This window comes from Chrysochloris asiatica, unplaced genomic scaffold (genome assembly GCF_000296735.1).
Source record: "Chrysochloris asiatica unplaced genomic scaffold, ChrAsi1.0 scaffold00007, whole genome shotgun sequence".
Classification (NCBI taxonomy): domain Eukaryota; kingdom Metazoa; phylum Chordata; class Mammalia; order Afrosoricida; family Chrysochloridae; genus Chrysochloris; species Chrysochloris asiatica.
In genome coordinates this window covers 5,111,116-5,125,959 of record NW_006408525.1, presented here as the reverse complement: position 1 = coordinate 5,125,959, position 14,844 = coordinate 5,111,116, and the positions used below count along the sequence as shown (strand labels likewise).

The window sequence follows — 14,844 nt, the reverse complement described above, 5'->3', positions numbered from 1 at the left end:
TACCCCTATTGTTGGAGTCTTGGTGTAGCGCTGTGAGTTAACACGCTGGACTACAAAATTGGTTTGAACCACAAGGTCAGCAGTTCAAACTCACCAGTCACTCCTCAGAAACCCTATGGGTCAGAACTGACTCAATAGCACTTAAGAACAACTGTTACGTGCCGGTGTGTTGGTTCCGACCCAAATGACCCTGTATAGGGTTTCTGAGGCTTTAATGAGCAAAATGATTTTACTGATTGTTGGTAGTTTTTTTTAAGCAACAGACTTGTGATTAGGTTATCAGGAAATATCAAGCAAGCCTGAAGACTATATAGGAGAGGGCTTAAAAAAATTCATAGAAAATTTGAATTAAAAGGTAATGGAATTTTCCCATGAACTTTTTGAAATCCCCTCATATGAGAAGTAACTCTGAGATGACTATACCTAGTCCTCCTTTGGAATCCTGGTGTGGCAATCCTGTAAGATAAGCACTGGACTACTAACTATGAGGTTGGCGGTTCAAACCCACCAGCTGTTCCTTGGAAACTTGATACAGGGTCATTAAGTCAGAATTGATTGTCATGGCACTTAACAACGCTCCTCATTGATGGCTTGTCTTCTTGTCTCACTTTTGCATTTATGACAGTAGTTAAAACTCTACTACCCAACAATTTTGCACATTAACGTTGTACGCTCGAGAGTAATGAACACCAGGGTGCAAGGTAATGGTTAGGGTTATGTGTCATCTTGTCAAGGCCAAGATTCTCAGGGGTTTGGCAGTTCTATAATGATGTAATCTAGCAATTATGTAATGATGTGGTCATTTTTGGATCACACCGATTTTTACATAATGATCTGGTCTTTGGAACTTAACCATGTTGATAAATGAAGGGTGCATGTACTTGCTACACTTCCATAATGCTCATTTAGTACCAGGCACCATTCTAAGCAATTAAAATAGATTAGTTTATTTACTCCTCAAATGACCTTGTAAAATAGTGTGAAGTGCTATCCTGATTTTGTAGGAGGACACTGGGGACCAGAGAGGTAAGTGGTAGAGCTAGAGAGTCTAATCAAGGCAGTCTGGCTCCAAAAGAGTATCAAAGACCTGCCCCCAACTGTGTCCTAAGAGCTTAGATTTCCCTGGCTGTCCTCATTGTATTCTTATCCACCTGAATTCAGTAGCTAACAAACACTCCATTATCTATGCCTTTGATGAGAATACTCCACAACTGTTTGTCATGGGAAAGTTTGATCATTTTTAAGACAAGTTTTCATCCCTAATTTAAATTTATACTCAGGGATGTTGAAATGATGAATCCCCAGAGATCAACCTCGAAAGGGACAGAAGATGATGGTAAAAAGCAAAACCATGTGTCTGTTAGCCTGGGTTCAGTATGTACAGAGAGATCCTGGAAAATGTTGGTTCATAAGGTGCCAGCAAGAAGATATCTGGGGTTTTTACCTGCAAGTGAATTTTCAAAGTGGTTATTTTCATAATATAGTGGACCCATAATAGTGGGACCCCTGGTGGAGGCAGGTCCCTGTTGGATTTTAAAAAGGGATGTACCAGCCTTTCTGGAGCTCAGTTGCAAGGGACAGGCATTGACCCTAGAGACTGATGCTATTCCTTCCTTACCCCACCCATCTTTCCTCCTTCCCACCTACTTCTCTGCCCAGATAACCTCTTTTATCAACATGACCTTCCAGATTCTCAAGGTTATTGCAACAATGCAAGATCTTAAATCTGCCAAATGCAGAGACTTGCTGTTCCAGATACAACATAGATCCAGATAGAGGGCTCCACTTGAGAGTAGAGTTTAAGGCCTCTATTTCCTTCCTCATCTTGGAACTCACAGGTCCCATGGATAGCTGGACTAGTGAAAGGGGATCTTGTCTTCTCTAATCTTATGGTGCTTGGCTTTGTCCCTATCCCTTTTCAGCTCAGCCATGAGCTCTGGCCACTTCAACCAAATTACATTGTTCCAAGGATTCAGGAAGAAGCTCTGGTAGTATAGTGGTTACGAATCAGGCTGCTAAGCTCACAGTCAGCAGTTCGAAACTACCAGCTATTCTGTGGGAGAAAGATGAGACTTTCTACTCCCTTAAAGATTTACAGCCTCGGAAACTCTGTATAGGGTCCCTCTGAGTCGGAACTGAGTCGGAACTGACTCCACAGCACACAACAACAACAACAATGATTCAGGAAAAAGTGGAGATCAGCATTTCCATATCCATCCATCCCTGTCCTGAGCACTTAGTAGCTACTTAATAAATTTGCCTGACTTACTGAGGCTCACATTTTCCCCAACACTGGAATACTGACAAGTCTGTTACTCAGGGCTGGTCAGTCTGGTCACCTTGATTACACTTTCCTTGAGAAATGTCCTGTCTAGAAGTGAAAAACCGCAAACCTGAAGGTCTTTGCAGGAGACAGCAGAGAAGATAAGTCCACCCTCTACTCCTGAAGTCAACACTGCATTATCTGTGGCCAAATCCCTGCTGAAGGATTCTCTAGGCCTTTGGCTTTTTACCTTTAAGTCGGTTTGTATTAATTAGCATCGCCTCCAGCAAGAAAATCTTCAGCAAGAGCCCCTTCTCCTAGTGACTAACCGCCCTACAGAAGGATGGAGGGTGGGAGAAAAAGCTAGAATTAATATTTTAAATGAGGTTGAAACCCAGGCCATAGAGTTTCCATTCTTCCTCTTTTGATCCGTTCTTGTGACCACAAGTGTTGTCTCTATTGCTTTAGTACTGTGAGTTGCAGAGAAAAGGGTGTTGGCTCTTACTCTGACCCATGGAGTCTGACTGAGGAATAGACTCTTCCTTCCCTTGATTAGTAACAAGGCCACCGTAAAGACACTTGAACGTGACAGCAAGTGAAAGTCATCTTCCTCTCTAAAGCTCCAGGCTACATACTTTGTGATCCTAGCAGAGCAAATGGAAAACTTGAAGGAGATGAGGGGCCACTTGGTGGAACTGGGGCAAAGCAAGTGTCAGAGACAGAAATATGAGACTCTGGGCAGTGATAAAATAAATTGTTTTAATGGGAGGCTTTCTGAAAGGGCAACTTTTTTCCTGCTACCAAACAGCCAGTTTTCCTGCCCTGGGGTTTCTCAGGAGTACCCTGACTGAACCCCTAGCCACATAGGAAGTTAGGATCGTACTCTGACCCTATGTTCAGCCTTTCCAGGGATCTGGAGGTGTGTCTTAACATCAGAAGTTTGGAGTTCGCTGGCAGTCAGTCCAAAATATACAGTCACTCTGTGTGTCCAGGCTTAAGGAAGGGGCAAAGGACTTCACTTCTGACTTTGGGCATTTCTCCATGGGGGAAGAGAGAGGGAGCAAATCACTTTTAAAAGTTCAACTCTGACCTTTACAAAGAAAATGAATAAACACTTTAGTATTATATACAGGACAGAAGGGAGAGGAAGTGGTAGGGAAATTGCACTTAATTACAGTAGTTAATAATTTACACCCATTGGACAAATTTACTTCTTTAAAAGAAATCTCAAGATCATGTGGGGCCAGGGGCGAGGGGAGGGAGTTTGCTGATATTTACAGTGAGTGTGTTTGGCTCAGTTCAATAGCACATGTCCTCCTCTCCTCGTTTTAGTAACAGATTCAAGTTTTCTCATGACTTTGTTCGATGAAGGAGCATAACGTAGACACTACGGCTTTCTTTCTTCCTCTTCCACAGTTTCTTGTCTCCCATGTCTAGGACAGACAGGATTTGGGGAGAGGCATCGTGACAATACTGCATAGAAGGGAAGCTGGGCTTCAGGCTGGGCCTCCCAAGAGTGGATTGTCTGAGACGTCAGCAGGATGTCAGGTCAGGTAAGCTGGGACCTCTCACAGATGTTTGTCAGGTCACTGGGCTTTTCCATGACAACTGCCTGGAGGGTGATGGTGTGGAAAAAGGGATCCTTGTTGCTACGCACAAAGTAAGTGATTTGTGGACATCACCAGGCTTGGAGAGGACACTGCAGAGAGAGAAGGAGAGAGAGCTCAGTTGGGTGCAGTTAGCAGGGACATGGGCCATTAGTTTGGGCTCTCCAAGGGAGCCACCACTCCAATCAACCAGCAAAGAGCCGAGAGCAGAGGGCTGGGGACCTACTGCATGCTTTATTCTACAATGCTGGTCCAAAAGCAGGCTCACTTTAGGAAGGGGAGCCAACTTTCCGGGTCACGTCAGAAGGGAGCAGTGAATTGATGGGACCTTGAGATGGTTAGAACTTGCTGCCCTTTACCCTGAAGTTCAGCTCCATCTTCTGTGAGAGTGCTCAGTTGTTCAAAAGATAAAGGTATGGGAGGAAAGACTTTCCTCTTAAGACCTCCAAGAACAGAGAACCCCTAAACCATAGCTTTCCAAACTTTAATGTACATACAAATACCAGAGACCTATTAAAATGCAGATTGATATAGTAGCCCGGAGTGGGACCTCCAATTCTGTGCGTCTAATACGCTCTAAGTTTGCTGGTGCTGCTGAATCATGGGCCATACTTTGAGCAGGAAGGCCATGAATCACTTGAGGAAATTAGCACTTGTTAAAATTATCCATCAGAGAAAGAGGCCTGAGAGTACAAAGTGCTTGCTGTAGATTTGTTATTATTAGGAAGGGAGGGCCTGAGAAAGGACCCAAGGACTGAAGGCCTCTGGTGCCATACTTCCTGAGTGACCAGGGCAGGAGACCCCCAGAAGTCTATAGAAGCCTCTGAGAGATGACACATGACCCAGCCCAGTACAGCTACCTCTTCCAGCACTCTGGATCTCGTTCATTATAAGTGCTATGCATCTTACTACGCTCATTATTTTCTTCCGGGGAGTTTCTTTTTACTTTCTTTTGTTTTCTTCCCTTTTGCTTTTGTTGGCATCTAAGGGGAAAGTTCTGCCTTCTACCTCTTGGCTTATTTCTCAAACACATACACACACAAAGACCCATTACTAAAGGCCTATTCTACTGTTGCCTCATTCCAGAAAATTACATGAGGTTGCCATTATCTCCATTTTACAGATTAGGAAAATAAGGTTCAGTGAATTGTCTAAGAACTAAGAGGATGTGAAGCTTGGTAGATAGTTAAGTCCAGTTCTGGGCGACCTCCAAGCCTATGTTCTTTCTATAATACTATGAGGTTAAGAGCCTTCGACTAGCTCTGTGTTCTTAGTCAGGGTTCTCTTTCCAAGTCTTTATTTCTTGACCTATAAAACGAGAAAATAAGAGATCCTACCTTGGGGAGGTTGTTGTAGAGACTAGCAGAGTTTATACATGTGAAGTACTCAGAAGGGCACTTGGTATAATTGCTGTTCTTAATACTGTATTGCACATGATTCCTCAGTCCTTGATGTTCTCTTGAGTCCTCCTCCTCAGAGTGAGACTGAACTGCACATTCATTTAAGGAGACAGGTTTCTGAGCCTTTAAAATTCTTTAGGCTTTGGCCAGGGTCCTCTGATACCCTTTGCTCCTCTTTCTCCCTCTACCCACCCCCACTTTCAAGTCCCTTTACTCCCTACTATCAGCCTTTTTCCAATTTTCAGATTTCAGGTGGAGGAGAGAGAAAATGGCTAGTGACCTTGCAAGTTTCAATAGAAGAGCAAACAAGAAGGGCAGATAAGGAGACGCCAGCAAGATTCTATGACCTGTCATTAGGGATGGGCTTCCCAGCTATCAAATGTTTGCTCACATAATAAAATGGTGGCAAAGCCCTAAATGTTGTCAGAGGAACTCGAGTTATTTGCCCCCTTCAGAGTCTAAACACAAACATCTGATAAGGGGTGCACTGTAGTCCCTCAGAACTGGAGGCACAGCACACTGAGGCCCATGGGACCTTCCTTGCCTGGAGGATCTTTGAGTGACTGTCAAGCCCGCCGTCTGAAAGGTGTGATGGCTGTGAGGATTGTAGAGACACCTGAATTTAATTCCTTACAGAATGGTAACAGCTAACATTGATTGTAGCCCTACTGTGTGCCAGGCACCATGCCGAGGGCTTTCTATACATTAAAGCAATTAATTCATCCATTAGTTCTTTGAGGTAGATAATCAATCATTCATTCATTGGAAATATTTTATTGTAACTACTACGTGCATGGAGTCCTGGTGTAGCACTGGACCGCAAGTTGGTTTGAACTACAAAGTTGGCAGTTCAAACTTACCAGCTGCTCCTTGGAAACTCTAGAGGGTCACTATGAGTTGAAACCGACTTGATGGCACTTAGTAACACTACATGATCAGCATTGTTTTTCAGTCCTGTGGGTGCGAATGTGAAAAACACACTGCCCATGGTCTCATAGGGCTTATGGTCTCATAGGGATTTTGGACAAGAAACAGGTAAATAAAGGTTTGCAGATGTAAACACACAGATACAATTTTAGGTGGAGAAGGAGTACTCTTGTAGAACAGCCCCTATATGTTGAGGGTAAGAGGAATAATTTGGGGAGGAGGACCGGGAATGACCTCTTTGAGATGATGACATTTGAGCTAAAGGAAATGAAGGGGCACGCATATAAATATGGAAGTTCAGAGTGTTCTAGGTAGAAAATACCCTGAATTCAGAAATCCTGAGGTGGGGGAAGGAGATGAAGCAGTGAGCCGGGGAAAGAGATGAAGGAGGTTAGAATGGGGATACTGGCAACAGTCTATTCATGTATGGCCTTGTGAGTCCCTGAATTTTATTTTGGTTGTAATAGAAAGCCACTGGAAGGTTTTGAGCACATGTTGGCTACAGGGTTGAATGCTTTCCATGTATTGTTGTTGTTGTTGTTGTTGTTAAGTGCCATCGAGTCGGGTCCGACCCATAGCGACCCTGTACAGGGTTTCCGAGGGTGTAAATCTTTACGGGAGTAGAAAGCCTCATCTTTCTCCCGCGGAGCGGCTGGTAGTTTCGAACCGCTGACCTTAAGGTTCGCAGCCCGATTCGTAACCACTACGCTACCATGTATTATCACACTTAGTCTCCCCAAGGATCCAAACAGAGGAGTGACATGACTGATTTTTCTTTTTAAGAAATCATTCTGGCAGCCACATAGCAGAGTGGCAGCCACAGTGAGACAAGAGTGGGAGCAGGAGACAGGTGGCCACTGGAGGAGACCAATAAGAGATAAAATGACCAGGACTAGGATAGTACTAATGGGGATAGTGAGAGCTGGTTTAGACTAGGATGCATTTTGGAGAAACCCTAGCAGAACTTACTGATGTACTACTGGATGAGGGATGTGGAGAGAAAAATCAAGTACTCTAAGGTTTCTCACCTGACAACTGGTACCATTTGTTGAATGGAAAAGCCCCTGAAGGAAGAAGTTAGGGTAAAGAGAAATTGGGGCAAAATGAAGAGTTCGTATTTTAGGTATGCTCTATCTGAGATGCTTCCTGTTGTTGTTAACTCATAGGGTTTCCAAGATGCGACGGACTGCTGAGTTTGAAACTCTGACCTTGTAGTTCAAATGGACGGTGTGGTCAAGTGCTTATCCTACAGCGCCACACCAGGACTCAGCATCTATCTAAGGAGCCCTGGTGACACAATGGTTACGTGCTCAGCTGTTAACCAAAGGGCTGGCAGTTTGAACCCACCTAATTGAGCAGTTCTGCAAGACAAAGACCTGGCAATTTTCTTCCATAAAGATACAACCTAGAAAACCCTACAGGTCAGTTCACCTGTCCTATGGGGAATCAACTCAAATGGTAACTAACACAACCAGGAGCCTTGGTGGTGCAATAGCTAAGTGCTTAGCTGTTAACTGAAAGGTCAGTGGTTTGAGCCCGCCAGCCTTCATCCCAGATCTAGACTCTGTCCTCCAGTGCAGTAGGAATCCATCCTTACTTTCCTGTCCACAGTGGGAGGAACAATAACAGTTACTGAAGCCTCTCACCTGCTGGGCCCTAGAAAGATGAGGCCTTTTGCTTCAGCAAAGATTTACAGCCTCGGAAACCCTAAACTGGGTTGCTGTGACTTGGAACTGACTAGATGACTCACAACCATCACCACCAGCAGCACATGCTGGCTACAGGGGTCAATGTTTTCCACATGTTATCGCACTGAATCTCTCCAAGGGTCCAAGCAGATGAGTTCATTATTCCTCCTGTTTTACAAAGGAGAAAACAGACTCAGGAGGTAAGTAATTTGTGCAAGGATCACACCTCTTTCACCTACTTGGGGTTTTCAACATTGATTGCATTTTAGACTCGTCTGAGTTTTTTTTTAAGGAGTACTGGTGGCACAGTGGATAAAGTATTCGGTTGCTAACCCAGACCGTTGGTGGTTCAGACTCACTAGCTGCTCAGCAGGATAAAGCCATGGCCATCTGCTTCTGTAAAGATTTACAGCCTTAGAAACCCTATGGAGGCAGCTCCACTCTGCCCTGTGGGGTTGCTATGAGTTGGAATCAACTCGACAGCAATCAATTTATTTGTTTATAACAACATCAGTCCATGGAAACAAGGGCAGTGTCCTTTTTGCATAGCCAGCAAATTTCTTGCACATTGGATTTTGGTCTGGGTAGAAACAGGCAGTGGGGCCCAGCTCAAAGATGGTGGTTGGCCACATCCAAAGTGGGGAGGTTGACTGTCATCTTGGAACAGGGCCATTAGCTGCCTGTTTCCTACTTGGTCAAAACCCAACACCCAAGAGCTTTGGTTGCTATGCAATGCATATGCTGTCCTTGTTTCTCTTGGCCATGACTGAATCGGTTTAAGTCCTGTTCTGAACCTCATTTTCTTGCTCTGAAAATCAGGCATAAAAATATCTGCCTTACAGGATGGGAGGGAGGGTTGGTAAAGAAAGGTATATTGGAAAAGTACTTAGTGTACTGCCTGCCATTGAAAACATTAAAATGTGCTAGTTCTGAATGCATTCATTCATATTTAAATCTACTATAGTATAAGGAACCCTGATAGGGTAGTAGATTATGAATTGGGCTGCTAGCCGCAAGGTCAGTAGTTCAACTCTACCAGTCACTTTGTGGGAGAAAGATGAGACTTTCTGTTCCCATAAAGATTTTTTTTCCCCCCATTTAGGCAAAGAGTTTTAATAGTGGTCTCAATGTGCTGTTTACTGCATTAGTGCTTTTGCAAGTCGTCTGGAAAGAGAGCTTTCACTTTCCTATTTTATAACGATATAAAAGACAATTATAGAAGGGTTCCCTCAATTTTTAGACCAAAATTCATTTCTAGTAAGTCAATTCTTCTGGTTAAGTTGTGCTTTGAAAGGAAATTACTGCTCTTACAGGGCATTGAGAAAGAGATTTTATATCCATTTTAGAAGCTTTGGGACTTCTTAGAGTATGGTGATCATGTTTATTCCAAACATCATAAATATCCCTGGGTCAACAGATGCATGCATGGTCGGTTCTCTTCCATTTTGTTTTATATTTGTACTTCAATTCATCAACATTCTAAGTAAAATGGAAACTACAAAAAAAGCAAAAATAATTTTTGAATATATATATATATATATAAAACTCTGGTAGTGTAATGGTTATGAATTGGGTTGATAGCCTCAAGGACAGCAGTTCGAAACTACCAACAGCTGTTCTGCAGGAGAAAGATGAGGCTGTCTGCTCCCATTAAGATTGACAGCCTCAGAAACTCTACGCATGGTCGCTAAGAGTGGGAACCAACTCAGTGGCACACAACCACCACTGCCACCACCACAATAGCCTAGGCATTTGGTTAGCACAAAGGACTTAGTTCCCTTGGTCTGTTTTTCTGTGTGTGTGTGTATTTGTCTTTTTTTTGCTTCCCTGGAAGTGGGTGAGAGGGCACCCTTGTATCAGTCAGCAAGAGAATGAGAAACAGTGCTCTCTGAAACCCAAGTCCAAGAGGTGGAGTGAGGTTGAGGATTGAGTTAAATGTTGAAGGAGTTGGTAGAACCATCTCTTGAAAGGACCACCAGAGAAGAGAAGGGACAGGGAGCTATCATTTTGAATAATTGCCTCTGTACCAGGCATTCTGTTAGGTACTTTGAATATTCGGAGTCAGGATAAAAAATCCAATAGACTTTGACTCATGGCCACCCCATGCGTGTCAGAGTAGAACTGTACTCCAAAGGGTTTACAATCGTTGATTTTTCAGAAGCAGATTGCCAGACCTCTCTTATGAGGTGCCTCTGGGTAGACTCAAACCTCCATCCAACCTTTTGGTTAGCAGCCAAACATTTGCACCGCCCAGGGATTCTGACATAGGGGTTGTTGTTGTTAAATGCCATCGAGTTGGTTCCGACCCATAGCGACCTTGTACAGGGTTTCCAAGGAGCAACTGGTGAGCTTGAACCACCGACCTTGCAGTTCAAACGGCTTTGCAGTCTGGCGCATTAACCCACAGTGCCACACCAGGATTCCTTAAGTACTACAGAGTCGGTTCCGACTCATAGAGACCCTGCACAGAGTTTCCGAGGCTGCAAATCTTTATGGGAGCAGAACGCCTCATCTTTCTCTTGTGGAACCACTGGTAGTTTCAAATTGTTGACCTTGAGGTTGGCAGCCTGACTCGTAACCACTATGCTACCAGAGATAGGGGTAGTAGTGGAATTTTCCAAGTTTATGGATGAGGAAACTAAGTCCCACAGTGCTTAATTAACTATCCAAGGTTATGTATCAGGGGATCAAAGGAGCTGGAATGAGCTCAGACCTGTCTGCTTTTTTTTTTTTTTTACCATTTCCATGGGTGCATCAAAAGGCCAAGTTCAATGTGCACATTAGCACATGAACGATTCTGAGAAGCTCCCTTCTTGTTGCTGTTGTTGTTAAGTGCCATCGAGTCAGTTCCGACCCATAGTGATCCTGTAGAGGGTTTTCAAAGAGCAACTGGTGAGCTTGAACTGCCGACCTTGCAGTTCAAATGGCGCATTAACCCACAGCACCACAGAGAAGCTCCCTAAGGGGTGTTAAATCTAGCAGTTTCCCCCTGATACCAAGCAATGATCTTGAAATCCCTTTTAGAAAACAAAATTTAAAACAAAGAAAAAAGCAGACTTGCCACCAGGTCTCTTAAGGAGCTCGCTTCTGACCCTTTGGTCTGAGGAAAGGCTTGTAAACTTTTCTCACTGAGATCCCTCATTCTGCCTTTCTCATTTCCTCTTTCTTTGTCAGTTTGTAGGAAGAAATATCCTGATAGGAATACAGTATATAGACTTAATTTTTACTCTTGTTCCTGATCATTAATGACCATAAGAAAGGCAATTACATGAATATTTTAAAGTATGTATTGGAAAGCAAGTATTGTTTAGTGGAAAGAGTTCAGGATTTGGAATCAAAGACTTAAGTCCAGAGGCTCAACTTGAGAATTATCATCTGTGTGACTTGTGCAGGCCATATTCTTCATCTCTGAGCCTCAGTTTATTTCTTTGTATTTGTTGTTAAGTGCTGTCAAGTTGGTTTATACTCAGAGTGACCCTGTATAGGGTTTCCCAGGAGTGGCAGGTGGGTTGCAACTGCTGACATTGTGGTTAGCAGTCCAGTGTTTATCATCCAGAGCCACACTAGGGCTCCTTGTACTTTTTAGGAGGTTATCATAAAAAGAACTAAAATAATACGAGTATTCATGTCACGTATAAATGGTAAAAGTGCTACGTGAATACTTTTTATTCCTACTAAGTACAATCATCATCATCGTCATCCCAGACATTTCTATGGTCAGATTCCTGGAAAGTTCCAGGATGTGGAGAAAGCTTCACAGTGGTTCTCCAGGGCTGCTCACATAGCTTCAAGGTCAGCTGGTCACTTTGTCCAGTGGAGGGGGAAGCCAGGAAGGGACTGGTGCCGCATTTTAGGGAGCATCTTGAGTATTTTGATTAAGTGACCATTTCCAGAATTCAGAGGAGTTGTTTCAACAAGCAAGCATCAAAGTCAACTTGGGAAAGACAGGAATAATTACTCACAGGCCCAAGCGGCAGATGGATTGATAAACCTTTCAAAGGGGACGGTATTCCCAAGGAGGGCTGCTGCGCCTGGCTGCCCCCCTGATTGAGATTTGTGAGCACAGATAAATGTTTTCCCTACTCACTACAAAGAGTGGGCAATCACATAGGAGTGGAAGGGCAGGGCAGTGAGAGGTTGTCCTTTCATCTTCCATTGGGTGAGAGAAGAGTGGCAAGGCAGGTCCCACACACGTCTTCCTCTACCCTCAATTCCAGAGGCCAGCAGCCAGGCCGTGTATATGTCTCAGCACACAAGTTGTGGCAGGCATTTAATCTTCATGACCTCACTGAATCCTCAGAACAAGTGGATGTTGCAACTCTCATTTTACAGATGATCAAACAGAGATTCAGGGAGGTCAAGGTCGCCAAACAAGTAGCACAACCAGGAATAGAATCACCTGCTTCAGTAGATGGCAAGGCTGGAGATGGGGGCAAGGAAAGAACAGAGAATCTCAAGACCATGAAGAGACCTGCTTTGAAGCTCTCAGCAGTGGAAGAGGTGTGGTTTGTAGTGCTCAGACGGGAAAAAAAAGACCATCAAGAAGGTCAGACTCTATGGAGAGCCTTTGACATGAAGTTCAAGGTTGTTACCTGTTTATCTAGTAATCAATAAAGGCCAAACAGTTCCCACATTGCACAGACCCCAGCTAGTAAAAGGCTCTATTGTGTTATTATGGAATCATCATCAGTGTTCAGACATGTTGTCCTGTTTTCTAACTCTCGGTGTCCCATTGCAGTCCAGCTGTCCAGGCTGCAGCAATGTGGCTCACTGTTGACTACATCACCTCTGTGGATGTGGGAATTAATCATCAACTGAAACAGTGAATAAACCTCAGAATTCCCCACTCTCAGTGCAATAGGAAGCAGATTCTAAGTCTCTGAATGAAAACACCATATGAATGCAGCCCTTTAGAAAGGCCAGGTGTCAGAATCGGTTCATACTTATTGCTTATAACATTCCGAGTCCAATAAGGGTCTCTGGGGAAAACAGCCTCAGGTTCTCTGCCTCACTTTCTCCATTGACTAGTTGGGGTCAACTTGTGGAAAAAGCCTCAGGAATCCTGCTTGCAAAGTATGAAAGTGAGTAAGAAGGATCAGACTCCAGAATCCCTTGTTGGAAATACCTTCTTCCATGGCATTTCCATCAAGCAATCCATCAGGAAATAATCACAATGAATAAGGACTTGTGTAATCCAGTCTCCAATGACGTATAAAGCCCATCAAACTTCAGGCTTTATTTAGTGCTCTTGTTGGGGAAGCAGAGAAAGCAATAAGCCCATTTAGCCAGGCCTGTGACCCATCTTCTTTGACCTGTGACCCAAAGTATTCCTTTATCAAGTATCAGAGAGTCTCAGAAGGATCTAATGGAAGGCTACACCCATGCTTGCCACACCCTCTGCACCATCAACAGTCTCTGTGGCCCCATTCGCCACCTCCCATCCTGCGGACGTTACCTGTTTACTGGAAGACATGTTGGTGAGGGTACTGATGCTGCTGGTATCTGTTACCACCATCGCAGATGGAAACCGGGAGGTGTGGGAATACTGAGGGGGTTCTTGCTTGTGGGCATACACTGGAGAGAGTGAAGACAAAATCAAAGTGGAGGTGTCACAGGCAAGTATAGCTATGGACCCTCCCATCTCACACCAGAGCTCCCATCTCCCTGGGCAGATAAAGGCAGGTACTAGGGGTGGTTGTGTTTAGGAAGACAGTATGATGTGGTAAAAAGAACAGACATGTGTTTCACTCCTGGATCCATAGTCAAGTTCCTTACTCTCAATTTTCTCATCAGTAAAATGGGAATGATATCTGTTATAGGATTAGAAGAGCTCACATGTACTTTGTACTAAGTAAATAGACAGCCTTGCACAGTGCCTAGTATGTAGTGGTATTTGGGGACCTTCTTGTTCCTCTTATTTTCAATAAAATATTAGATATTCACCTGGTGATCTATGTTTGTCTTGTCTTGATTTTACTACTATTTTTTTTTTTTTAATTTTTTATTGTGAATTGAGTGAAGGTTTACAGAGTAGATCATGAGTTTTGCATTCCACAATGTACTTTATTTCATTACAATGATTGCAATCCATTCCATGTGCCATCCAGTAACAGTATTTACCTCTTTACTACTATTTAAGACCTCAAAGAAATTCTATGTTTAAAAAATATTAGACGCCCAGGTGACGTAGTGGTTAAAGCACTCAGCTGCTAACCAAAAGGTCAGCAGTTCAAAACCATCAGGAGAGAGAGATGTGTCAGTCTGTTTCCATACAGATTTACAACGCTGGAAGCCTAGGGGGAAGTTCTACTTTGTCTAATAGGGTTGCTATGAGTTTGGTTTTGGGTTGTGCATTAAACAAAGTGATCCTTAGGCAAGTGACTCATGTGAGATTCCAACCCTAAAGAATTCTTGCTGTTAAGTGCCTTTCAGTTGGTTCCAACTCATTGTGATCCTGTGTAGGGTTTCCAAGGCAATTCATCTTTTCAAGAGCAGAAAGTCTCATCTTTCTCCTATGGAGTGGCTGCTGGGCTCGAACCACTGACTTTGTGGACCATAGTCTAGTGCTTATACAGAGCCATCACGCTAGCAAACGTGAAGGATCTGGCCAATATATGCTTACCCTTTCTGGTGTTCTAGTTTGCACTAAATTGACATCATAACTTTATGGAGACAAAAGGAGACTTTTGTTGTTGGTGCTAGGTGGCACTGAGTCAATTCTGTCTCCTAAGCCACCCAACATGACAGAGTAGAGCCTCCGAGCTTTTTTAGAGGCTGTAATCTTTACGGGGGCAGATTGCCAGATTGGGGAAGCAGAGGAAGCAATAGCCCATTTAGCCAGGCCTGTGACCCATCCTCTTTGACCTATGACCCAAAAAGTATCGAGCTGCTTATGCTGTGGAGTCAGTTCTGACCCATAGTGACCCTGTATAGGGTTTCCGAGAAGCCACTGGTAAGCT

General features: G+C 43.7%; 1 protein-coding gene across 2 annotated transcripts in view; it reads right to left on the bottom strand.

Moving 5' to 3' along the window:
- Nucleotides 1-3,003: 3,003 nt before the first annotated feature.
- The window catches only part of HNF1B (HNF1 homeobox B), a 62,254-nt gene continuing 50,413 nt past the window's right edge, over nucleotides 3,004-14,844 (bottom strand). For both annotated transcript variants that reach the window (XM_006832340.1, XM_006832341.1), the window contains exons 8-9: nucleotides 13,341-13,459; nucleotides 3,004-3,962 (exon numbers count right to left, since the gene is read on the bottom strand). In XM_006832340.1, the coding sequence (XP_006832403.1) occupies nucleotides 3,942-3,962; nucleotides 13,341-13,459 (140 nt within the window). In that variant the 3' untranslated portion in view covers nucleotides 3,004-3,941. The remainder of the gene's footprint in view (nucleotides 3,963-13,340; nucleotides 13,460-14,844) is intronic.